The sequence below is a fragment of the Nyctibius grandis genome, chromosome 3 (genome assembly GCF_013368605.1).
Source record: "Nyctibius grandis isolate bNycGra1 chromosome 3, bNycGra1.pri, whole genome shotgun sequence".
Classification (NCBI taxonomy): Eukaryota; Metazoa; Chordata; class Aves; order Nyctibiiformes; family Nyctibiidae; genus Nyctibius; species Nyctibius grandis.
The window spans coordinates 112914393-112941344 of record NC_090660.1 but is presented as its reverse complement, the minus strand read 5'-3'; the positions used below and the strand labels follow the sequence as shown (position 1 = coordinate 112941344).

General features: G+C 47.4%; 1 protein-coding gene across 2 annotated transcripts in view; it reads right to left on the bottom strand.

Annotated features, from left to right (window-relative positions):
* Nucleotides 1-26952, bottom strand: part of ADGRB1 (adhesion G protein-coupled receptor B1) — a 297647-nt gene that overhangs the window by 81041 nt on the left and 189654 nt on the right. For both annotated transcript variants that reach the window (XM_068395729.1, XM_068395728.1), the window contains one exon: nucleotides 11289-11430. In XM_068395729.1, the coding sequence (XP_068251830.1) occupies nucleotides 11289-11430 (142 nt within the window). The remainder of the gene's footprint in view (nucleotides 1-11288; nucleotides 11431-26952) is intronic.

Genomic DNA, 26952 nt, shown 5'->3' with positions numbered 1-26952 from the left:
CTGAGATGAAGTGATATGGTATAGATAATATTCATGAAACTCACTATTCAAAACACAAGGGTCTTGTCCATACTGCCCAGTGGAACATCAATGGACCATGCCATCCCCTGGACCACAGCTGGACCTTGCAAGTTGGCACAAGCCAAGACACAGCCAGGGAGCATTACAACAATTAAACAGCAGGGACTATTACAGGATAGTGCTAGAGCCGCTTTTGCCATGGAATTTATTATTATTATTATTATTATTACTAGCATTGTTTTATGGTATGGACATATGCTCTAGCTATATTAAAAATGAGCCTTTTACTGCTCCTTTCTGCTTGGGATTGTCCCTTCCCTGTACTACACAAAGGATAATCAGTTCAAAGTCCATAACTGATTTGCAAGCTGGTCCTTGCGTTACCCATCTTGCCCCGGTCTCACAAATGTGCCCTCATCTCTAGTAATTTGGCAGCAGCAGTGCTGAGCACCTTGCGAGGAAATGTGGTGAGATTTACACACAGTTAACATAAAATAACTCCATGGCAGACTGGGAATGGGAAATGAGGGTGAAATCCAGACTGTGTTTATCCTGATTTAAGCAGTGTTTTGGTTCCATGCCAGGTGACAGCATTTCACCAAATTATTCCAAAACAGCCTGCTGTTTGTTTTACTTTATCAATGTCGTGCTGATAAGTGATGCCAGACTGGCAGCTCTCCCCACAGCATGTGCAATGTTTGCCTCCCCTGTGCCCGCACATCCTGCTCTTGGGAGACCTGACTGAGGAGTGGGGGAACACCTGAGACCATGGCGTCTGGAGCAAGACTTCTGCCAAAGATGCTCATATCACAGAATCACAGAATCACAGAATCAACCAGGTTGGAAGAGACCTCAGGGATCATCGAGTCCAACCGTTAACCCCTCTGCCTACCATCATGGAGAACGAACTCCTGTCTTCCCTTTCCCCTTCTAAAATCCTGGCCCATTGAAGACCAGTCCTTAAGAAAAAGCTTCATCCAAAGCACAAACAGTGAACACTTGTGCAAAGACTGCACAAGCCACGCCTAAAACACCTCTTAAACCCTGCCTTCATTCTGTCCCTTTGCAGATGTGATTCCTCTCCTGTAGGACGCAGGCAGAGCTTCCCATCTCTCACTGTTCAACCACTGAAGATCCCTGCACTGGCAATGGCTCCTGACCCAAACCAGGGTTGAACCAACAACCCTGAAGCTAGACCTCACCTCTGAAAAGGAGACAAGAGATTTCAGCTGCTTAGCAAGTGATCTGTACACTCTTCTATGATGATAACGACAGCTTTATTCCCATTGCAATCTGAAGAGCCCATGGGACCCAGCATGTTTCCGCCCACCCAGTGCAAAACACAGCTGATTACTGGGGAGTTACTGGTGTTAATTCTCTCTACATGGAATAGTGATCTCAAAGCTGCACTCAAGGAATCAGCTTCTAGCCTCGATGCCCATCTCATTCACAGCTGGATGATTGGGAAGTAAAATTGTAACAGCCCCTGGATTTACAACTGTGCCGAGTTGATACAAACAAGATCATAACAGGCCCCAGTAGTAGGATATTCCCCATCTGGGGAATGGCTGACATGATTGTCATGTTTAAAAAGAGCAAAAAAGAACAATTTGTCATGAAAACTGAAAGTGTTGTCTTGCTTGTGGGAAAAGAGCAGAGTCATTTTGCTTTCACAGATTTACTGAGTATATTCTGTGTATCCTTTTGGTTAGTATGGCTTGTAGCTAGTGAGCACTTGAGCTTCAGACTTAGTTTTGACTGACTGTTATCATGCACTGCATCATCCCAGTTTCCTGATTAGACAGTCCTAACATTTAGAGGGAATTTTCAAGCTTAAATATTCATAAATACAAATCTGACATTTGTTTTCCATGCTTATTGCCCATTTTTGCTTAAAGATTGCCATTACTGCCAAAACCTTGCCAGGAGATTTGTCCACTCAGCTATTCATAGATAGCAAAAGTATGAAGGGCACAAGCATTTCAGAAACTGATTTAATTTTGGTTTAAATAAGTAAACATTTGTTGTAAAAAAATAATAATGACTTAATTTCCATGTGTCACTTCATGGCAATTCAAAAGCAACCTTAGCCTTTAGGCAGGGCACAGCGGGGCCCAGCAGCGAAGCAGCTTGCCAAAATCACCTAAAAAGGTCTTTTCCAGGTCAAAGTACTATGGAGACAGGTGCAGAATGATATAAGAAAGACAAGCAATGCTCAACAGTTCGACTGACTCTTCAAACACAACGTGGTTAGTCCTTGAAGTGTTTTGAAAAGGAAGATAATCTCTTTTAGCACTGATGAGCTGACTCCCACCCCTGATGAGCCCATAAAATCCAGCCTCCATCACCCACTTGTTACCATTTTCAAATGAGCATCTTTGTGCTGTCTCCCACGCCGCCCTCTGCCTTGGGAGAAGCTCCCAAAAAAAAAACCACCTAGAAAGCTACCCAGCGCTCTTGCTTTAAACCTCCTCTGTAAAACCCTGCTTGGTGCAATGCCTACACAACAATCCTGCCAACGGCAGACGTGCCACGACTTACTGTGGGTTGCGGTGACGAATGCCCTTGCGCTGTTTACACATGCCCCCACACCCGCCTGTGTCCAAGCATCCTTCTATTTCAGCTGGAAATTTCAGCTGTATTTCACCTCTTTTGGGTTGGGGTGGCTTGGTGGCTTGTTCAGCACCAAGCAGGTTGCTGAAGTCATGCTCCATAGCTAAGCCTCCCAGGTGATGCGGTGGTTCAAATAACGCATGATAATTATAAAATAACGGTGGATCAGCACAGAATCACAGAATCAACCAGGCTGGAAGAGACCTCTGGGATCATCGAGTCCAACCATTGCCCTGACACCACCACGTCAACTAGACCATGACACTAAGTGCCATGTCCAGGCTTTTCTTAAACACATCCAGAGATGGTGACTCCACCACCTCCCTGGGCAGCCCATTCCAATGGCTAATGACCCTTGCTGAGAAGAAATGCTTCCTAATGTCCAACCTGAACCTCCCCTGGCAAAGCTTGAGGCTGTGTCCTCTTGTCCTATCGCTAGTTGCCTGGGAGAAGAGGCTGACTCCCACTCCGCTACAACCTTCCTTCGGGTAGTTGTAGACGGCAATAAGGTCACCTCTGAGCCTCCTCTTCTCCACGCTAAACAACCCCAGCTCCCTCAGCCGTTCCTCATAGGTCAGACCCTCCGGAGCCTTCCCCAGCTTGGTCGCCCTCCTCTGGACTCGCTCCAACACCTCAACACCTTTCTTGAAGTGCGGGGCCCACAACTGGACACAGGATTCAAGGTGCGGCCTCACCAGTGCCGAGTACAGAGGGACGATCACTTCCCTAGACCGGCTGGCTACACTATTCCTAATAGAGGCCAGGATGCCATTGGCCAACAGCTACAGACAGATATGGAAAGCAGGCAAGGTGGTGTCTCCAATTGTGGACAAACCCTGTGATTTTTCCAAATACGTACCCTAACCCCCAAGAACTTCCCCATCTGCCTCCATCCCGCTTCTCCACCTCGCGGCAACATGCCACGTCTCTGCCACATTTCACAGAATCACAGAATCAATCAGGTTGGAAGAGACCTCTGGGATCATCGAGTCTAACTATTGCCCTGACACCACCATGGCAATTAGACCATGGCACTAAGTGCCATGTCCAGTCTTTTCTTAAACACATCCACATCTGAAACACATTTCTCTCTTTTGCATAGCAAGAAGCAGCCACAAAGGTGGTCTGGTTTACAGAATTACAGGTAAGAGGGTGGGAAAAGACCTGACAAGATCTCACCCATTCACCTGCCTGAAAGCCATCTGAACCATCTCCAGCCTGTTCAAGGAAACCCTCGCCGATAGAGGCTAGGCTTTTGGTGCTTGACTATCCCTGCAGCCAGAAGGTTTTCCCTTGTGCCTAAATTAAATCTCTCTCACTGCAATTTGAGTCCAGTCCCCAGCAGACACAGAAAGCAGACTGCTCCCTTTCCACAGCTACCTTCTACCCATTTGAAGACTATTATCCTCTTTCCCCTCAGTCTTTTCTCGTTGAGAAAAGAGTTAAACCGTCTCACAGAGCTCACCTCCACTCACCATTTGGTGTGGAGGTACCACACCAAGCATCTCTGACACATCATCCTCTCCCACACACATACTCACACACTCCTACACTCACAAACCGTACCAGACATCCTGCTTGAACACAGAGCAGAGCATCCCGGAGAGGTACCACTCACCCCCTTAGTTCACATTGCTGGCCCTCCATAGCTCAAATCTGCATGCACTGAGTCTGAGAGCTCCTTTCTGAGCTCTTAGGAAAGGGGAAAGTGGGAACTGAGAAGACCCCAATGTCCTGGCTTAAATCCACACCTCCTTTAACAGAGCAGTAAGCTGTGGCTGGGTAACAGGGCAGCTGTCACACTTGCTAAGCTGTCCTCATGGCAACAAGCCATTAAGCACTGCAGCTCAAAATAAGCACCAAACCCCTCAGGAACGCCTGGGCACGCAGCATCCCAGATGCACGCGGTGAGTCTTTCATTTCAGCTGAAGACAAGGGACTAACCTCAGCCCTGGTCTGCTCCTGGGGTCACTCGGTTAATGCCTTTACACCGAAGGGTGACTTTGGCTCGGTATTACTCACGCTGAAGCACTGAATCCCACAACGGTTTTAAGCTCCCAGCCACTTGATCATATTCCTCTCCCACGTCCCCTTCAGATGAAGAGATACAGGGCGACGCAGCGTTTGCCTGCAGAAGAGTCACTGCCAGGGCTGTGCGGAGCTCGCTGCCTTCGGCTCGCGTAGGGGGAAGAGCTGCAGACCCACGCTGCTGCAATCCCACCGCCTGGAGTTTTGTCGTGAGTCAAAGACCCGAGCGAATCCACAAATGTGGAGCAGAAACTCAGCAGAGGAAAGCTGTCAGCCGTGAAAATCTACCGAACTACCCGCTGGATCGACAGAGAGCTGAATCCGCAGACAGCCGCGAAGGAGGTGGGATGCTGGATGACTGCTTATTATGCTGAGCCAAATCCTCCTATTATTACCTTGTGAGCTACCTGTCTTCTTTTAATATATTCAAGTGTTGTCCCTCCTAGAAGCACAGAACTGAAAGGGAATTCCTGTCACCCTCATCTCTGATTCCTTTCCTATATATGTGCAAACACCAATCACTTATTTGCTGATGGGATCCCTTCTTAGATATCAGTGTACAGCATATAGCAATGGCAATCTCCATCCACATCTCCCACCAAAATAACAAACCCAGGGTTCCTCTGCTCCCTGGCACCTGGAGTGCACCAGAAGCTCTATCAGTAATCCCCTTCTTCTAAAAACCCCACATAATTCATCCATACTTTGACTCCGGGTCCTCTCCAAATTCAAATGAGATTTAGCCCAAATTCTCCCTGCAAGGCCTACTGACAGACTTCAGGTCAGCGACGACAAAGTAAACGTTTAAAAGCAGGTGGCTCCCAGCAAAGTGACAATGTAGGATCACAATTCAGCCCCACAGAATCACAGAATGGTTAAGGGTTGGAAGGGACCTCTGGAGATCATCTAGTCCAACCCCCTGCTAAAGCAGGTTCCTCTAGAGCACGTTGCACAGGGTTGCGTCCTCTGCTAAGAGGCCACATTTGACAAAGAATGCAACTCTTTTAAGAGGGAGCTAGACTGTGGGTTGGCCCATTTGGCCATCTAAGGGCATCATACGTCCTCTCTACTTATGACAGAGTCTAGGAGGGAAAAACTGCACAGCTGGTTCGTACATTATCTTCTCCATGCTAGCAACACCTGCTGCAACTCAGGGGGACTATATGGGGTTTAGTGAAGAGCATCCCTGGTGAGCAAAGGAATGACAGGCTTGTGGTTTGCAGAATCACAGCCTGCTCCTGCGGGCTACCACACACCTTGGGGAAAGGTACCCCTGAGAAAACACAGCAGCTGCTCCTGCTGTGGAGCAGGAGATGGGCAAACCCCAGAATTCCCAGCAGCACTTACACCATAACCTCCCCCAGTCTCACCACAAAGCTCTCCTGAGATGGGCAGCAGTCCAGCTGGAGTGTCCCTTCGTCACTTTGGCCTCTCCATATCCAGGGATAGTCCAGCAGTAAGAGCACAAATCGCCAGGAAATTTTAGGACACATTTCCAGTTCAATGAATCCACAGCAAGAGGAACAATCAGCTCTTGAGAGACACTCCGTGCACAGCAGCATCCCAGAGAGAATGGGGTGATTGCAGGAAGAGGTGCCAATGGCACAAGCGCGGGAGGCTTGCAGAGGATTTGGACCTCAAAAGCCCAAATGTTTGCAGCTCAGCAATGTTTGCCCTGGCACGGCTCTTGCTAACTGAGCAAACGGAGGCTCCTAATGCTCTGTCAGGGAAATGACAGCACTCGGTGCTTTCTGTAGCACCCTTCAGGCTTGGGGCACTGTGCAAATACGGATGCACACAGCCTGGGATGTCACCTGCAAGGGTGCTGCAGCTGGGGTGGGGGAAATGGAAAAGAATGAAGTGATTAGCCCAAGGTCACAATTTCACTTACCAGCACAAAAACAGCTCTCAGCCCTGTAATTTAGCCAACACACCCAGATACACAAACCATCTAATAAACTCTTCTGTAGACCCCCTGTGCAAACGGTCAGCGGTTTGATGCCTTAAGACTTCAAGCTAGGCAAAACTGAGAACTTCCCTTCAGCAGAGAAGTCCAGCTTCTGAATCAAAGAGTTCATTTTGCAGAAGCATCATCATTATTAATGAAACCTGGAACTACTGTAAACGTGAGAACTCTCTGCTCTCAAGGTATGCAAAAGGCTTTGTTACTATACAGACTTCAAATCTCACGTGATAAACGATGGTAGAATATAAATGTTAAAAAGTTCATCTCCAAATAAAGTGCTCCAGTCTCACCTAAGTGAAACAATGCTATAATTTCCATCAAAATGTTGTCAGAACAGCTACACCTTTACAAAATATTTTAATTCACTAACATCAACATTTTTCCATGGGAAAACCATGCTGCTGGAAAACCTGGATCTACTCCCTGTGCAAGCGAGGCCCTACAGAGTTTTAGGACCTTAAAATAACCCACCTTGTGTCTGCACACTCTCTGTGAAGTACACAGACCTCCTGTAGCACAGGGCAATCTTTTCAGAGGAAAGATCTTCAAGATACAGCAAGATCACACCAGACCTGCATGTTGATTCCCTTCACACAGCCCGCTCAGCCAAGACGTACACTGAAAACCTACGCTCCATGCTTCATTATTTCCCCAGGGTAAAAAGGATTTTTTCTCCTCTGCTGCACACACAACATCGGGATGTTTTCAGGAAAAAAAAAAAGCAAACGTTGTGAGTTGAGAGAGGAGTTTAGAAGCGTGCTTCCAAGTCAGCTCTGTAGTTTGGTCCGTTACAAGACACCCCCCAAAAATACACAGGTGCTGTACAACCCTTCCAGCTAATCATTTGCCTGTCAGTAAATAAGATGTTCCAAAAACTCAGCCCAGACATAACTCAGCATCCACACAAGTTCTTGCCATCAGCACCTTTCAACCTTCGCTAACGCTAGAAATGAGAGCAGAGCTCAGACGCCGAATTCTGATCAGCCTCATCTCTGCAGACGAGGCTAGCAAGGAGGGGAAGAGAGAGCAGAGATATATTTGTACAGTCTTACTACGTTCCTAAGTGCTGTAAGAACCAAGCTTTAAAGCTTGATTGACTTTATAAAGGCCAGTCATGAGCTGGTAGGCAAAAGAGACAACAGGAGCCAAACTCAAACAAGACAACCAAAGAGTGAAAGGCTCTCCTGCGCATCCTCAGGCTCCCGCTCTCTTCTCTTCCCACCTCCAAAAAATTGCCAAGACTGGCAGGAATTATTGAAAAAAACATCACCATGAGACTCTTAATCAGCCTGACCATGGTTTGCAAAGGTATAGTTCGAACACGGCTCTGCAATTTCCTTTTGCCCTTATTCTGTTAGCACCACTATGATGCAGGTGTAGCATCAAAGCACGTCAATACCATTGCCCTACCGAGCTAGGCATGGTATAAAATTAAAATGAAAAGACAGCCCCAAAAAGCTTATCTGTGTTCCTTAATTTAAGATGTTTTAATCTTTCATGATGGTCTAACAGCAATCGTGCCGAACCAGGGCAAGAGGCTGCCTCCGTCTAGTCGAAATACCCGGGTCCAAGGGAAATCGGGTGCAGAGAAAGAGTCAAATTTGAACTCCAGCTTTTGAGCTGGATCTGAACAGCTCTATCATGGTTTAGGGACGTCTGTCTCCAAAACTGATTCAAAACACCTTCAGCCCCTAACTTCACTGAAATCTAGGAAAACTGTTTCCTTTCCCTGCCACATAATCAAGTCTCAGGGCCCAGCCCGGGGAAACTCTGTCCTTGGCAAGTCCGAACCGGCTGCCTCAGTCATCCCCCACAAGCCTTTCCTGGTCCTTTGTCACTGCGAAGAAGCTGTGCCCGTACCAGGGTTACAAATATTTCAAACTGCCAGGGCCAAAGACTCCAGAAGGGAGATTTATAGCAATAAATAATATTAATGACACTGGCGGACGGAGCTTCTTGTCCTGAGATCTCCAAAGGCACATGAAAAACGGTACTATAAATGTCACCACCGCAGACACCAACGATGACGAGATGCCACCTCTGGGGAAGGGAGGCAGCGTGGCTTGCTCAGAACGACACTCAGCCAGGAAACTGAGGGTGGTACCATGAGGACCTGGATGAACGATGCTCCACAGCGTCAACAAACCCTGGGCTTTGCTTAGTGGGGGGACTCAGGAGGTAGCCAGGCCCCAGCTTTCCTCCGAGCATGGCCAAAGGACTCATCCTGATGCTCATGAGCTGACTCTAGTCTGGGAAAAAATGAATTATGAAAATGTAACCCAACCAGCAGCCAACGGAGTTGGAAAGAGGATGAAGGAAGCAATTTTAGGCCTAAACCCCAAAGGACCAGCTGAGAGGTTAGTTGCAGATATAATAAAACATTCCTGGGGAGAAGGAAGCTGCATCCTCCTGCAGCCAAGCCCACTCTCTGCAAGCCCTTTGCATGGATGATGAAGGGCTTACACCAACCCTGTGTTATCCAGGTGACACTCCAAACACCTGGAGCTGACAGAGTAGCAGTATCTGGCCACTTCAAATTAACCATTTTTTTTCCCTAGCTGCTTAGTTAACTAATACCAAGCACTGTGTGAACATAAAGACTTAGCCCTCCGTTAAAGAAACTTCTACTTTAGCCAAACCAAAAAAACCTCCTTTCTCTCCTCCCACACTGCGTGGTCCTCTGCCCACTTCCAGAAGAAGGCTCAGCAGAGGACCTTCACCAGCTGTTGAGCAGCATACGTGGGCTGGCTTCATTTCAGGCTTCGACTTAGAAATATTCCTGCAGCAGAAATCACAATTTATTTTCTCCAACCATGCAATCTCCCTAAACTTTGACAGGACTGGGTTGCTTGCAATGACAGCACAGAGTTCTTCCTGTATAGGACAAGGGTCACCCACCAATCATCCTAGTGGTCATCACAACCTCTGGAGACAGATACTTCAGCTGCTGTAGCTTGGGCTGAAGGGTGAAGCCTTGCTGCTAGCAGGATCCAGCCCTGCAGGCTCACAGGGCAGGTACAGAGCAGCAGGGTACAGAGCTGGAGGAGATGGGTCCTGGCTGGCTCACCAGAGCTCGGCCTGGCTGCCTTGAGAAGGGTGAGTACCACTCCTGGAGAGCACAAACCCATCAGGTTACCTCTCTTCCTGCTCAGTTTCACGTAGACCCCAGCCTGCCCAGTGGGAAGGCAGGGAAACAACAACCATGGAAGAAGATGAATGCAAGGACATCAGCATTAATGCAACCAGCTCCTTCCAGGCCCCTTCCAAGTGGGAACCCAGTCCTGGTCCTACCTTCAAGCATCCTTCAACCAGCACATCTCTCCCGAGACCAGAAGCTCAGTGCCTCTCTCAAGAGGACCCTGAGAGCGGCTCTACCCAACGCCCCAGAGCCCATTTCACAACGCTGTAGTGGCTGGGCCTGCACGGGGCCCGGGCAAACACAACCAACACTGTGTCTTTAAAACCACTTCAGTGCAGATGTTGTTTCCATGGTAACTAGTGGACCAAATACATTAGTGTTTCTAATAATAAACCAAACCTTCATCTTGGAAAATGTGACACCCCCACCCCCCTTTTACCACCATCACCCTTCCTTTCTTCCTTTCCCCTCGCCTTTTGCTGAATTAAGCCAGCATTTAACGAGCAAAGCATAATCAGTAAATAATTGCAAGGGCCCAGTAACTCCCAGTGCCCAGGCAGATGGAGAAGCACTAGGTGGAGGGAAGGGGGCTTTGCTCTATGAACCTGGAAACTGTCCAAAAAGGGAAGAACTACTTCAAAAAAAAAAAAAAAGGAAAAAAATTAAAGAGCACAAGGTGGAAGAGAGGAACCTGCAAAGCCCCTTTTGACCACCCTGGTGTCGCCTGCGGTGCCCTGGCACCCGCTCCGCTCTCCGACTCAGGGTGCAGCCGCCCGGTGATAATTTCTAGGAATCTCATACTTTTTTTTTTTTTCCGGAGGCTCCGTCCGAGACGCGGCACCGGCTTCGTGGAACCGACAGCGGCCAAAACTTCGCAACTCCTTCCCCTCCACGGTCCCTTATTCCGGAGTGGGGAACCCACCCCACACCCCCCCACCAAAAGCGTGGGGTAGCGAGAAGGACCCCCGAGGTAGGGAGGGGGACACGGGCGAGCGGCGGAGCCGCGGAGAGGAAGGGGGGGGCGGCGCAGGGTGATCCCCTCCCTCCTAAAATAAGACACGTGTGAAGATTTCGTGCGTGGGGAGCCCACGGGAGTGAACACGCTCAGAGGGGGCTGGTCGCCCCCCACGTTTAGGGGTTTTCATAGCCAAACGGCCAGCGCAGGGATGGAGGGGTGGGAGGAAGGGGGGAAGCGGTGCAGCAGCAGCCCCGGTGCGTGTGTCCCAAAGCTGCGGTCAGGGTCGGGGGGAAGGGGCGAGGAAGGGCGGTGGGGAAGGGGGAGGGTGATGCAAAGCCTCACGGTGTGTCGCCACGGTCCCGGCGAACCCCGGGCTGCAGCAGGGCTCGGCTCTGTCCCCGGCGTCCCTTGGCGCGGGTACCCCAAAGCCTCCACGCCGAGGATGCTCCGCTCCATCCCGCTCGCATCCCCTTACCTTCCCTCTTTATTTTCCCCTGGTGTGTGTCCCCCCTCCCTCCCCATTACTTCTGCTCCTCCCTCCTCCCTCCGCCGGCGGGACTCACCATGTCGGGGCTGAGCTGGGCTAAGATGGCGAAGGCGGAGAGCCGGTCACACAGGCACTTGGTCCGGGAGGCGTCGAGCGGGACCGTTCGGCAGCCGCGCCAGGACCAGGCGCCGGGCGGGGAGGCGGAGGCGGAGGCTTTGCTGGAGGGAGGGAGGGAGGGACGGAGCGGCGGAGCGGGGAGAGAGGGAGAGCGGCCGTCAGGGCACCGTGCCCCCCCCCCTACCCAACGCCACCTCCCACCCGCCCCCCCCGCCGGCCACCCCCCACACGCACACCACCCCCATCCCACCACCAGCCCTGGACGTGGTTGTTCTAGTCCTGGTCCTGGGTTCCCCCGCCCCACTCTGACCCCTCCATCGCCCCCCACCCATGTAAACGTCCCCCTTCACCCCCCGGGCTGCCCTGCCTTGCTCTCCCCATATACATCTCCCTAACCCCATAGCCCACGTATCCCATGTATGCACACACAACCATATAGCCTTGTCCCACACACCCACTTTGTGGATGCATAACCCTATAGCCCTGTGACATACACCCCATATAAGGATGCATAATGCTATAGCCCAGTCCCACGTATCCTCTATACGGATGCATAACCCTATAATCCTGTCCCATATATCCCATATACACCTCCCTAATTCTACAGCTCTATCCCACACACCCACTATGTGGATGCACAACCTTATAGCCCTGTGACATACACCCCACGTAAGGATGCATAACCCTATAGACCTGTGACACACACCCCATATAAGGATGCATAATGCTATAGCCCAGTCCCACGTATCCTATATATTGATGCATAACCCTACAGTCCTGTCCCACATATCCCATATACACCTCCCTAATCCTACAGCTCTATCCCACACACCCACTATGTGGATGCACAACCTTATATCCCTGTGACATACACCCCACATAAGGATGCATAACCCTATAGACCTGTGGCATACACCCCATATAAGGATGCATAACCCTATAGAGGATGCATAACCCTATAGACTTGTCCCACATATCCCACATACACCTCCCTAACCCTATAACCCTGTCTCATATATCTCATATATGGATGCATAACCCTATAGAACTGTCCCTTGCTCCTTGCTCCTTGCTTCTCCCCATAGCTCTGTCCCACACCCCATTATACCCCTCCCTGAACCCCTGCCCTACACCCCATATAAACACGTACTCCCCATCTCGCCCCCCTCCATATAGACCTCCCCCAGCCACATGATCCCCATAGGGGAATGCACCCTTCCCCTCTCCCCTCCAATTACTCCAATATGTGACTCCACGCCTCCCCCACACCTTCCCCACCCCCCACGACCCCCCTTGATTACTCCACAGATGCCAGCCCCCCTCCCCAAGCTGTCCCTCCGCCCTCCCCTTCTTCCCTCTCTTCCAGCTCTCTGGGTCTAGGGTCTCCACAGGCCAAGACAGGACCCCCCTCAGACCTCCCCCGCAACCCCAGAGCTCTGGGCACGGCAGGGATGCCCCAGCCTCATGGCCAGAGGGACCTCAAGAGATCAAAGGGATAGAGTCCCTGCTTTCTCATGGCATCCTTTCAGGCTGGGGAAGAGCAGCAGAATGGGAAGGGGTCATAGGTGGCAAAGGCTCCATGTGAAGTTGGCCTTCATCCCTCAGGTGGGATGGTTTCACTGGAAAAAGTTATTGCAGCTCCATCTCCATGTGAGCACTAAGGGCTAAGTCAGGGAAAAGGGGAATCTCATGCTCTGCCTCATGTGCCAATGTACAGTCATCACCCAAAAAGTACAGTCGTTTTCCACCCATTGCTTCTGTGTTTTGTCTAGACCACTCTCCTGAAAGGTGGTCACATATGGGGTGCAAATGCGAAGAGTAAGTGCAGAAATGCAGTGGATGGGGAGAAGGTCAGGATCCATGCAGATAATCTGGGCTTCACTGGAGCCTGGGACAGGATGTGGAGGCAGAGCAAAAGGGCCGTATGCCTTCACTGGAGGAACATGGGTGTAAGATGTCCCCTCACCACATCTGACCATCCTCAGAGGAGGAGACCTAGCAAGAATGCCAGGAGCAAGCTCAAAGCATCTCCAGATGGAGCCAAGCTGCTCAGCAGCCTTAGGTATATCACAGATGGCCTGGACTTCTCCGTACTGCTGACTTCAGCACACCTGCCTTCAGTGGCAGAGAAGTTTTTTGCAGGTCTCAACTCCATGCACACACTGACACATTCCTCACGCAATGAGACAGAGCCTCCCTCCACCTCCCTAATCGCTCTGCAAGAAAGCAGAGAGAATGGGCTGGGCACCAACAGAGCATCAACACATGCTGTTGATTCTGTAGTGATTATCTACTCGGATCCAGTTTAACACGTGACACTGAGCCTTCCTGATTTATCTCTGTTTTGGACTAAAGCACTTTTCATAGTAAAAAAAAAAAAAAAAGCCAAACTAATTTTACTGTAGAAGTTGTCAGCAACACGCAATCCAGAAGAGTGCTTTTTCTGGTGCCCATCCAAGCGTTTCTAAATGTCTAGACCCTCCTGCCTGTCCATCCAGCTAATGGAACATAAATCTGTCTTCCCTGGATAGTCAGCTCTTCACAGGCTCTTCACTGAGCTAAGTCACATCATCTCTTAGAGACTCAGGATCAGGCATCGTTCTCTGGTCTCTTCCATGCACCTTCTGCAGTTCACCAACACCCTTCTTGGAAGGGACTGAGAGATTCAAGGCCAACCTCAGAGGAAATACGAATTCTATATGCTCCCTTATAGGTACCACCTATATTTCCAAGAACTGTATTAGCCAGTCATTGTGTTTATTCACTGTCACCAAGACAAATGCCATTAGGAAGAAATTCTTTCCTGTGAGGGTGGTGAGACACTGGCCCAGGTTGCCCAGAGAAGCTGTGGCTGCCCCCTCCCTGGCAGTGTTCAAGGCCAGGTTGGATGGGGCTTGGAGCAACCTGGTCTAGTGTGGAAGGTGTCCCTGCCCATGGCAGGGGGTTGGAACTAGGTGATCTTTAAGGTCCCTTCCAACCCAAACCATTCTATGATTCTATATTTATGATGTGTGCAAACGATGACAAATGCTCAAACTCTACCAACCAGTTACATATTCTCACAGAAAATATTAATTTAACTTGACAAGGTCTATTTTCCCATAAGATGATGGCTATTAATTTCTCTGTTTTTATAAGTATGCTATTATTCAATTATAATCATAATATTACCCACAACCCTGTTATTTATGGGTCCCGTATCAGATGGGGTGTTATTGTTCCTAAGACACACGTGAGGTGGATGGCTCTGCAGTGAGGCTGTTGTGCTTACAGACACATGCTCCTCTCTCCACATTTTGGGAACACTTCCACCCTTCTTTTACTAAAGATCAATGATCCCCAATTAGCCTTAGCCTTGCTCTTCTAAAACTCTTGCATGCAAAATTACTCTGTCTTGTTTCTCTCAGAAGCATCTTACTTTATTAGATGATGTATAGCATGTTTTCTAGCTGCTAGTGTAATGAAAAGTATTTCATTAGCCTGGGATGTGGATTAAGTAACCAGGAGCTCTTCCAATTACAGAATATAGATGTTTATTGAAACCTCAGCATTGTTATAAATAAATCTGTCATTTCTAGCTAGTAACAAACCAATACCATTAGGATTTATTTTGGGTTTAGTATACTCTAAATTTTCCTTTTTATTCTTTTTAACCATCCTGAACAACAAAATTCTTACACCTTTTTTTTCACTCTTATCTTTTTCAAGCTTTTAATTTGTATTGCTTGCTATCAATTTATCCTTTGTCCATATCTCTACAACAGCTTTTACCTTCCCTCTAAAACAGGCTGTTGTTGGTTTTTGTAGGTATTGGTTTATTTGTCCCTGCTTGTTTTTTTGTTTGTTTTTTTTAATTGTTTTTTTTTTAGTGCTCTGGTTATCTTTTTCATTTATGGGTTTGTGGATATCTAGAAAAGTGCTCTTAAAAGGGCTCCTAATTATCTTTAACTTTCTCTGTTTAAGCAGGCTTTCACAACAAATAGACATGTTCAAAACTATCGTTCTTAAAGCATCAAAGATGTATACAACGACTCACAGGTACACCCCCTGCCCCCAAGCAATTTGAACTCTCTTGAAATGTGTGAATACAATTGCCTTAACATCACTTTCAATCCCGAAGCCCAGCTTTACTCATTTACCAGCTTTCAGAGTAGACTAGGACAGATCTGGGCCATGCCTCAATAGAAGTAACCTCATCCAGAAGAAAAAAAAAGGGGAAAAAAAAAAGGCAAAAGAGATCAGAAAGCCTAGCAGAGCAGGAAACCCCAGGGAAGGGATCAGAAAACAAATAACACTCCCTAGATGCTGCACCTGGTCTCACACTCTCGTGGCAGAAAAGCTGACAGTACAGTTGTAAATACAATATCAGAATAAAGTAGGGTCAAAACCCCACTTGGCATGGTCTGATACCATTTCTAGAGCACATAGAGACATTTAGGAAAAAAAAAACCAAAACAAACTACCCTTTGCTCTTATAAGACCTGGTCTGATGCCTGCTTATTTATCCTGTTGGATTCAAAGAAATCAATTGGATCAAAGTCATCCAGTTTTTACTTCAAAAGCTGCTATAAATCACGTAAAGGATGGGTGCTATGGGACATGTTGAGTCAGAAATCTGGTGTGAATCACCTCAGAACAAGTCCAACTATGCCATTTAATAAAAAATAAAAATCCGGCCCGCATTACTACCAGTGATTATTAATTGATTGCTACCAGTTATTAAACTACTCAGAATATTCAAATGCTGGGTGCTCCAAAGAGCATGACCATCCCTCTGGTTTTAAGCTCCTCAGAAGAATAACTCTTCTCTCATCCTTTCCTTCTTTGCAAATCTGCTTAATTACCTATTCTCTTTTCCATGCAATCCTTTTGATATGAACACCTCTGCACCCCTTTGGGATGTGGCTTGGAGCTGGGTTAGGAGAACGTATTTGCAGGTAGGAGGACATGCCAGAAAAGTCACCGGCCTCTTTGCACTGTCCACGTGCTACCATGTGGCAAGAGGCAGGCTAAGCTCAGTCTTCAGGGAGCTGAGCGAAAGGTTTCTTGGGCATTGCACCATCACAAGGGCTAACTGATACATCATCTGAAGGTTTGGTCATTGCTTCACTCATGGCACTTGGGTGAGGTGCCAGCATTGCCTTATTCCCAGTGTGGACATAGAATCATAGAATCACAGAATCAACCAGGTTGGAAGAGACCTCTGGGATCATCGAGTCCAACCATTGCCCTGACACCACCCTGTCAACTAGACCATGGCACTAAGTGCCATGTCCAGTCTTTTTTTAAACACATCCAGAGATGGTGACTCCACCACCATGATATTATGAACGTTCATTCAAGCCTAACTTCTGGATTCAGCCTGTGTTTCTTTAAAAACTTATTCCTAGTCCACATGGTTGATGAGAAACTCCTAAAAATGCCTGATTCAGTTGCAACTAGAAAGCTGCAAAATCACAGCTGTGTTGATGTGAAATCTCATTAATAATGCCAGTCTTGTGATTTTGGGTGGTCCCATTCATGGCTTCTGACTGTTTGAGCCTGTCCAGCAACACCTGTTGCAGATGACATATCCAGTACCACTGAGAGAGATCTAATGGGATCTCTCCATGGTCCAGGGAATCACATCTGAGGGAGTTTCTGTGTTGTTGGATACATATAGCATTCTGCCCAGACAAGGGTGTGTAGGTTCAGCCAGCAAGTATTACCAAAATCCTCATAGTTCAGGGCAGGCTTCAAATCCTAAATGCTTTGATCACTGATTTTTGTATATAAAGATCAATCAAGCACTTTGGAAGAGATCTCTGGGCTCATCGAGTCCAACCATTGCCCTGACACCACCATGGCAACTAGACCACGGCACTAAGTGCCATGTCCAGGCTTTTCTTAAACACATCCAGAGATGGTGACTCCACCACCTCCCTGGGCAGCCCCTTCCAATGTCTAATGACCCTTTCTGAGAAGAAATGCTTCCTAATGTCCAACCTGAACCTCCCCTGGCAAAGCCTGAGGCTGTGTCCTCTTGTCCTATCACTAGTTGTTTCAATGGGATCTGTTCAAATTACAAAACAGCGATATTACAAAAAGGGCATATTGCATATTTCGTTGTAAAATACTTTCATCACAGACCTGATTAAAAGCTGTAGAAGAAAATGGGATATTAATGAACAGGTCCATAAGGTGAGGTACATGTGTGTGTTTGTGCATGCGTGCCTGTGTGTACAGGTTTCATCTGCAGATCAGTGCTGAGCCTTTGTCGTCTCAGCAAACCCTTTGATTCTGCAGAAAAGTACATTGGGTTTGTAATGGAAAACCCGTGCTCACAGCTCAGTGGCAAAGAAAAAGAGCAGAATTTGAGTTATTCACAAATATTTGATCCAGGTACACTAATAAGGAAGCCGAATTATTTCCAGGGGGTCTCAAGAGGGGAGGGAAGAAAGAGGAACTCCACTAAAGGGAAAACGTGGGCAGAATATTACAGTGTAGTCAGACTGATTACAAGCCAGTCAAAGAGGAATTGTAGAAATCCCCAAACCAGACTGGCGTAAAAAACATTGTACGGGAAGGTTTAGCACGAAACCTGACAAGCTGGTTCTGTCTCTAATGTCTATGGTCAGATTTATCTCCTGTGTAATTCCAATGATGTTCCACACAAAAATGTTTCACCATATGTTACAACATGACTATGAACATTATTTGAGCACTTGATGGGAAAAGGCAATTAAGAGCTGTCTTGTAGATTTAAATAGGAGCTAAGCACATGCTTTGTTGTGGGAAGAGGCATGGATCAGAAAGAGGGTTTAAAAATGGGGTATATACTTGAGACTTAAATAAATGCAAGCCATCTCCAGAGGTTTCTTCCAATCTCAATGATTCTGTGGTTCTCTGATACTTCTTGCTTCACACGGGCTCTTCCCCCGTCACTAACCAGGCAGGTCATGCAAGTGCTTGGCATGGGTCCAGCTGGCAGATTGATTATTAATTTGGAGAACGAACCAGAGATGAAGTCAAAGTTAATCCTTTTTGTGGGATTCCCAAAAGCAATTTTCATTTCCAGCCAAAGGCTGCCCCAGAGCGCCTTTCAAACGCTCTGGCTCTGCACAATATCTCAGGACAAAAGATGTACAATCATTTTTTCTGCAGCAAGTGTGTCAGAGTCACTGTTTCTGCAGGACCTCAGGGTTGGATTAAAACGTGGATGGTTCCCAGGAAAAAGGGACATGAAAAGATTTGCAGCTTGATTGGGAAAAAAAAAAAAGCTGATTAAAAAAAAGTCTTTGATTGGCTGTTAAACAGTCACAAAGGATCTCATGCCAGACAGGTAAACACTGAAATAAATTAAGCACTAAGCTAAATATGGGCTAAAATCAATCTTTAACACTTTAGCTGCTCACGAAGTTTCAGACGCTGTCAGTGCCAAAGCAGTAGTCATGCGTTGGTTAGTTTAGACCTTCCTAAGAACTGAATAAAAGCCACAAAAATGTTCCACAAGGGTCATGCTATCATCCAAAAGATAATTTTTCCTTTCTGTGATCAATCCACTGATTCAAAACCAGGCTGAGCTCTCAGTTATGCTACTGAAAACCCTGCGAGACATCTCACACATACAGCAAGTCGGTCTAGGTTTACTGGAGCAAAACCTACCCTCCTAGAAAAATCATGCACTTCCGCGTCTCTGAATTTGAAGTGTAGCACCAGTTTGGCGACATTCGTGTAATCCAATCGGAAAACTGAAGCTCCAATGCAATAACTCATTGTCCAGCAATTTTCCTACACTCATTTCAAAGAAATCAAGTGACATTAACCTCATTTAGCTCCCAGCCCAGAAGGCCAAACCGTATCCTTGGCTGCATCCAAAGCAGCGTGGCCAGCGGGTCGAGGGAGGTGATTCTGCCCCTCTACTCTGCTCTGGTGAGAACCTCCTGGAGCACTGCATCCATCTCCGGAGTCCCCAGCACAAGAAAGACATGGACCTGTTGGAGCAGATCCAGAGGAGGCCATGAAAGTGGTCCGAGGGCTGGAGCACCTCTGCTATGAGGAAAGGCTGAGAGAGTTGGGGCTGTTCAGCCTGGAGAAGAGAAGGCTCCAGAGAGACATTATTGCGGCCTTTCAATACTTAAACAGAGCTTATAAGACAGGGACAGACTTTTTAACAGGGCCTGTAGCAGTAGGTCAAGGGGTGATGGTTTAAAACTAGAGGAAGGTAGATTCAAAATAGATATAAAGAAGAAATTTTTTATTATGAGGGTGGTGAGACACTGGCACAGGGTGCCCAGAGAGGTGGTAGATGCCCCATTCCTGGAAACATTCAAGGTCAGGTTGGATGAGGTTCTGAGCAACCTGATCTACTTGAAGTCCCTGCTCACTGCAGTGGGGTTGAACTAGATGACCTTCAAAGGTCCCTTCGAACCCAAACCATTCTCTGTTTTTATGATAAGGAAACTGAAGTAAGCAGCCACTCCTGAAACTACTGAGAAATGTTGCCTCCCAGTCAATAAATGCATCCATACATCCTTTGGCTGGGTTCCCTGGCTTCTTCACAGAGAGAAAACAAAAAAAACCCCACAGGTCTGTGGAGCTACTCTAAAACTTTCTGCTTAACTGCTGAGATCTCTCTATCTCCTTTTGAGTTTTGCTTGGCACTGATGCCCTTTTTTTCACCTCTACCCTGACAGCACAGACCTGGCTCTGAACAAAACAATTTTCTGCTGTTAGGAGAGAATCAATAATCAGATTAGTAACTATTATTAAAGCAGCTCTTTAGAAAAAAACAATGAAAATGGAAAAAAGGAAAAAAAAAAAAGGTTATTATTGATCCAGTTGCTCGGTGCAAGGAAAATTAAACCACAGGAAAATTAATTTTATGGTTTTTTTCAGAAGCCCCTAATTCCAGGTGTTTTCAGCTGATTTACTTCAGAACTGACACAAGCAAAATTAAGACAATTGTAATTTAAGAAAAGATTAATGACCTATGGGAAATGAAGGATATTTGGGATTTTCTCCAGGTCCTTTTCTTTTTTTTTTTGGGGCGGGGGAGAGACAGGAAGAGAAAGTTATAAGGAGGTTTAAAGCAAGGCCTATTCCCAGCTGTAAATTCATACTCTCAGCTAAGTGAATTGGAGCATTTTGCAGGGGACAAGGTTACTTACTATCTGCAAATTAGCCCCAGAAAAAATTGAAAGAGCCCATATGCAGCATCCAGTCTGAAGCCTTAATTAACATAAACAATGTTAAAATGTACAAAGAAAGGCATATTACCATTGAAATAAAGCATATGGCTGGATAAATATCTGTAAGATTATCTGGAGATAATCTTTTCAGACACCATAAATACAGCTGATGCTGAGCTGTAACGATTCTCATCAGAAGGCCACGCCATCCCACCGGAGAGGCTTCCCAACTTCCTCAGCCTCCTGGGCTTTGGACCCTGCCGTTTAAAATCCAGAGCATGTGGTTGATAATTAATGATCACTCTCCCCATTTACATCCCTGCTCCACAGCTCCAGAAGAAGGCCTGAAATGCAGACATCGTCTCTTGCAGATGAAACTTGCACCATGCCTTGGTCTCTGAAGATCTGCCTCAGTGCACAAGGAAGGGTGGGATGGGAGAGGAGAACTTTGTTGGAGTGAGTCCAGAGGAGGGCGACCAAGCTGGTGAAGAGTCTGGAGGGTCTGACCTACGAGGAACGGCTGAGGGAGCTGGGGTTGTTTAGCCTGGAGAAGAGGAGGCTCAGAGGTGACCTTATTGCAATCTACAACTACCTGAAGGGAGGTTGTAGTGAAGTGGGAGTTGGCCTCTTCTCCCAGGCAACTAGCGATAGGACAAGAGGACACAGCCTCAAGCTTGGCCAGGGGAGGTTCAGGTTGGACATTAGGAAGAATTTCTTTTCAGAAAGGGTCATTAGACATTGGAAGGGGCTGTCCAGGGAGGTGGTGGAGTCACCATCTCTGGAGGTGTTTAAGAAAAGCCTGGACATGGCACTTAGTGCCATGGTCTAGTTGACATGGTGGTGTCAGGGCAATAGTTGGACTCGATAATCCCAGAGGTCTCTTCCAACCTGATTGATTCTGTGATTCTCTAAGTTGGCCACTGGGTCCATACCCTGCGATTGCAATTTCCTTGTACTTCCCTGCCAGATTTCCTTTCCAAAGGCAGTCACAGGACAGGTGTTTCATTGGGATGGACACCCAGAAAGACCACTCTGCCCCGTGTGTCCTACCCAGTAAGCCACTGAACAACCCTCAAAAAGTGCCATGAATGTCAAAAGTTTTGATACAGAAGACCCGATACCATGGAGTATATAGGGAAGAAATGAGAGAAACCGAAGACACTGCTACTGTCCTTGGTTTTTAAAACAGAAACAAATGTGAAAAACCCTGTGAGATGTCACTATGTTCACGTTGAAGAGGAAATCAGTTCAACAGCTCCTGCTCATCAAACCTGAGGAAATATTCCTTCCTGATCCCAGTTCTAGTGGTTGCTTAATAATTACAGATCTGATCTCTTCCACAGTATCACAGCTCAACTTATACACAACATCAGGAATTTGGCTTGAAGTATCACGAGGGTTTCTTTTTTTTTTGTATAGCATATTTGAAGTCTTTGTCTTGTGGATTTTCTCCTTTAAAAAGATGACATTTTCAAGTGCCTCTACAGAAAAGCCTACAGCTCCCTATAATCCCACGACTTCATGGCTCTAAGAAAAAAGAAAAACCATTCTCTGATTTAGCTACACTGCAAACACTGATGTCATCATGTCAGCTCACCTGTCGGTGGCTGCAGAAGATGACCTTGGACTACTTTCCACAATAGATAAGTGTTTTATCCATCCAAGACTTTAACCTCTGCTCTTAAACTCACTGTTGCTATCCAGAGCTAAAAGCACCGTTACAGCATTTCTGGGATCCCTCCGATGTAAGAAGCCCAGGCCATACCTCCTAATCTTATTTTGGGGCTTTCCTGCTATGCCAGAATGTCAGGGCAATAAATAGTTCATTAGAGATCAGGATCCTCTTGGGTAAAAGGTGGAAACAGGAGCTACTGTGAAAGTATTGCAAACAGTTTGGGACTTTCTGAAGTCGACTTTCCTGAGTGGAGGAAAGTGGATCACTGGGACAACAGGGGAGTGGAAAGAGGAGCAGTAAGATGGCTGGTTTCATTCTCATATAGGGCTCCTTTCCAACAAAGGACAAGGTGAAATCAGTGAGTGATACATCTGCCTCCCTCCTACCCCTACGTGACATTCACAGCTGCTTATCCAGGCTTTGCAGGACCGTTCTCTCCAGGGGCATCTCCTCGGGTGTCCTTGACTGGAGCACTTGCACGGAAATATTTTGGCAGGTTTTGCAAAACAAGAACAGGAGCCAGGACTGTGTTGAACAAGCCGTCACCCACTTGTTGTACCACACTGCACAACCTTCCTGCTTTAGCAAACATGTAGGAAGAGCGTGTGTTCCAGCTGGACACGAAAACGCTCAGCTTACCCTCTCAGCTTTCATATCAGCTTTCCAGCTGTAATTTCTCAATTACCATGAGATGCCTGACACGTTAAAGGCTTGTAGCTGGTTATGCAGTGAGTCCTTCTCAGGATAGGAAGAGTCAAAGTGGATCATGGTCCAAAAGATGGGCACTCTGCTTCTCTGTTTATAAGATGATGCAGCTCCACGGCAGGCATTAACCCATATGTGGTCCAGGCAATCCTCTTTCTCTGCCTTGTACAACAGCCAGTCATCCTATGATCATTTCTGAGAAACTGGGAAACTTTCCTGGTTACACAGAACATGATACTCAGCGCACCGAAGCGATGAGCAGCAGCCTTGGCATATGTACTGAAAACATTTCAGGGAAAACCCTCAGAGGAATCGAGCGCATTAGCAGAGTACACCGTTTGCTACACCTGGACATCATGGTCCCATGCTCAAATCTCGTGGGAAAAGAGGCTTGGGAAGGATGGGGAAACAAGGTAGTAAGTGTTTTGCTGAGCGTACCAGATGCCAAAATAAATGTAAGACATCGCAGGCAGCAGTTAACAAGCTGGAAATGCTCCCTTTGGCTAGTCAAGGATGTACAAATGCACTCGGTTTAAAGGCAGGGAGAGCAATACAAACGCTTGGTAAGAGATATCTCACATCCTCATTAGGTCATGGTCAGGCTGCCTCAGACATGGCAGCATCTATGTCCTGTTTGCAGTTCAGCACTTCCACCTTTTTAGATGACCCCAACAGAGCCTAAAAGGACTCAGAGCTCCCCCCAAACTCTCAGCTGGAGCTCAGGGGAGCAGAAGAATGGTTAGCTGGCATGAGGAGATGACCACAACCATCATCCCATGGCTGGTCACACCAAACCCTGGCAACAACAGGGCAGCACGCTTGCCCCTGCATGTCCATCTGGGGATTTTGAACACTGCTTTAGTGAATGCAACTGAAAGGAAAGAGAAAAATGAAAGCGTGTTGTTAGCTCTGAACAAAAAGCCTGGAAATCCCAGGTCTGCTCCAGATTTGTGGGACTCGGCCTCTTCTCCCAGGCAACTATTGATAGGACAAGAGGACATAGCCTCAAGCTTTGCCAGGGGAGGTTCAGGTTGGACATTAGGAAGCATTTCTTCTCAGAAAGGGTTATTAGACATTGGAATGGGCTGCCCAAGGAGGTGGTGGAGTCACCATCTCTGGATGTGTTTAAGAAAAGCCTGGACATGGCACTTAGTACCATGGTCTAGTTGACACGGTGGTGTCAGGGCAATGGTTGGACTCGATGACCCCAGAGAGCTCTTCCAACCTGACTGATTCTGTGATTCTGTGATTCCCTGTCACTTGTGCTCTCTTTTTTTCAGCCTCCCCATCTCTGAAATGGCCTTAGCAATCTTGATGCTCCTCTCAACCTTTCATGGCAAAGTCCAGGACAGAGACACAGACTGCCTCTTGTCTACCTATAAGCAGCACTTCACAAAACAGCAAACAAACACTGCTGTCGATGTCCCAGCCTTGTCTCGAAGAGTACAGGAGGCCCCAGGGCCAGGTTGGGAAGAAGGATGGCTCTCTCGCCACCAAAACACTAGCTCCAGGGTACGCTGCTTCTCAGAAACCTAAATCAGAAAATTTTAATGGCTGAGTGCAGGGCTGGTGGATAAAGAGACAAAGAAAAATAAATCAGGCAGATGACAGAGGGGCTGGGAATAGGAGGAGGTAGCAGACGGTAAAAGAAATTAAATCACGAAGCCAAATTACGGTGCTGCAGGCAAAGATGAAGATGCTGGATTAAAGATTAACCGTAACCAAGAGGGAGATGCAGTCCTTTAAAGGTACAAATTACTTCAATGCACTTAGCAAAACCCACACAAACCTCGGAAGAATCAAGTCCTCACAGATGCAACTGGATCGCAGTAACAGATATATCCGGACCTAGGAACTCTGGAGAGCTTCATGCTACAGTGTTTCCAGCTGAGAAGGGGCATTAGAAGCAGAGCAAAGGCAATCACCCCAAAAAATAGAAAGTTCTATGTGGACTGAGGCAATGGGTGGGGGGTGCAAGAAGTCCTCTGAAAAGGGCTTGGCACTATACAAAAGAATTCAAAATAATTTGAAATTATTCTGGATCCAGGGGAGCTGCTGAGCTCTTTGGAGCTGTCTGTTCACCGAGAATTTCCTGATCTATCTCCTGCCAAATAACTCCACAGGAATGGTGGGTGAACTCGAAGTGGAAACGCACCTTTCACACCTGCTGCTTTGCAGCTGAAGGCAAGAGAACTCAGCAAACATCCCCATCAAACCACTAGCAGGTGAAGCAGGTCACCCTTCAGCTCAGCCACTGGGCACAGAGGATACTTGTCCCATCACAGCACATTACATCTTTGCACCATTTCACATCACTGCTCTGGGATTGCCGGGAGAAAGGTCACTTATGCGCTGACACCTCCTTTTAGCACAAGAAACTCACATTTTGCAGTGAAGCATCTAAGACCCTGTTTTTATAAGAGTAAGGAGGAGGGTGGGGAAACTGGAGGAGGCAGTGGGATTAACATTTTGGAAACCCAGAAGTGTTTTTATTATGTCTCTCAAACATACTAATAAGGTTCTCCCGGGCAATACAGATTTGTTAGTGGCTATGCAGACCACAATAATAACAGGTTACTTCTGGATGTGTTAGTCTGGCTGTTATGGTCCAATCCTGCTCCTCAAACAGTCAGAGCTTTGAGCCTTGCTGTTACTGGCATAATTATAGAACCATAGAAGCACAGAATGGTTTGGGTTGGAAGGGACCTTAAAGATCATCTAGTTCCAACACCCCTGCCACGGGCAGGGACACCTTCCACTAGACCAGCTTGCTCCAAGCCCCATCCAGCCTGGCCTTGAACACTGCCAGGGAGGGGGCAGCCACAGCTTCTCTGGGCAACCTGGGCCAGTGTCTCACCACCCTCACAGTAAAGAATTTCTTCCTCATATCTAATCTAAATCTCCCCTCTTTCAGTTTAAAACCATTCCCCCTCGTCCTACCACTACATGCCCTTGTACAAAGTCCCTCTCCACCTTTCCTGTAGCCCCTTCAGGTACTGGAAGGCTTCCAGAAGGTCTCCCCAGAGACCTTATAGAAATAAGTTCCCATGATCAGAACCTCAGGGAAACACCAAAATCAAAATCAAGACCCACTTTAGGCCTACAACTGTACATCTGTGAGCTCTGAATCGGGCTCGAGGAATGATAAGGAGTTCAGAGAGCCAGGCGATAGTAGCAAGAGGCAAGACACATGCACACACATGCACGCAGGGATGCTGCTCTGTAGACGAGAAGGTTTAGTGGGTGTGAGCTCAGCCACCTGCACTTTTTTCTCTGCCAGTGCTTTCCTTTGCTCCTTCCTTTCCCTTTGCCCTCCTTTTCCTCTGCGCTCCACAAAATGAGCATTTCGTGGAAGCGGAGCAGCCAAGGGAAGCAGAGCTGACAGCCCCTTGAATGAGTGGAATGCCTCCCTTGCTCCCAGTTCAAATGCTGGAAAGCAGCATCTGCCCGTTCCTGAAGGTCATTTGGATCCTGGTTCAGGGATGCTGCATCACTGCTCACCGCCTCCTCATCGTTATTCTGCATCTATAGCCACCATAAATGTCCTTTCACTTTATATGCTCGTTTGTTACAGGTTTTGGGAGGGAGTGGGTAAATAAAACGTAAAGCAAATCACAAGAGCCCACCGGTGTGATTTCTGACTTGACTTACGTGGGTGTATAAAGGAATCTACTAGAGGGTTTGCTTTGGATTTACATGAGCAGAAGAGGAGGAAACCTCTGGGAAATAAAGATGATGCTAATGCATCGAGGAGGCTGGTGCACTAGTGGCTAAATAAATGCTAATAAATAAATGCTGGTGGTTAATATCGTGCTGCCCCCTCTCCTTAAACAACATGTTCCCAGCCCTCCTGGGTGCTGATCAGATGGTTTCTCAACAGGGGTCGATGTAAACAGCTCCCTGGTGGGCAGAAGCCAGATCAATCAGAGGGAGAGGGTGAGATGCTGCAGCGGGGCTGTGCTGCTCAGCTGGGAACAGAGCAGCAAGCAGAGAGGCGGCTGGATTCATCGATTCCCTTCAGCCCCGAGCCACGCCGCTGGGAACGGTACCTTGTCACGATTTGACACGCGTGA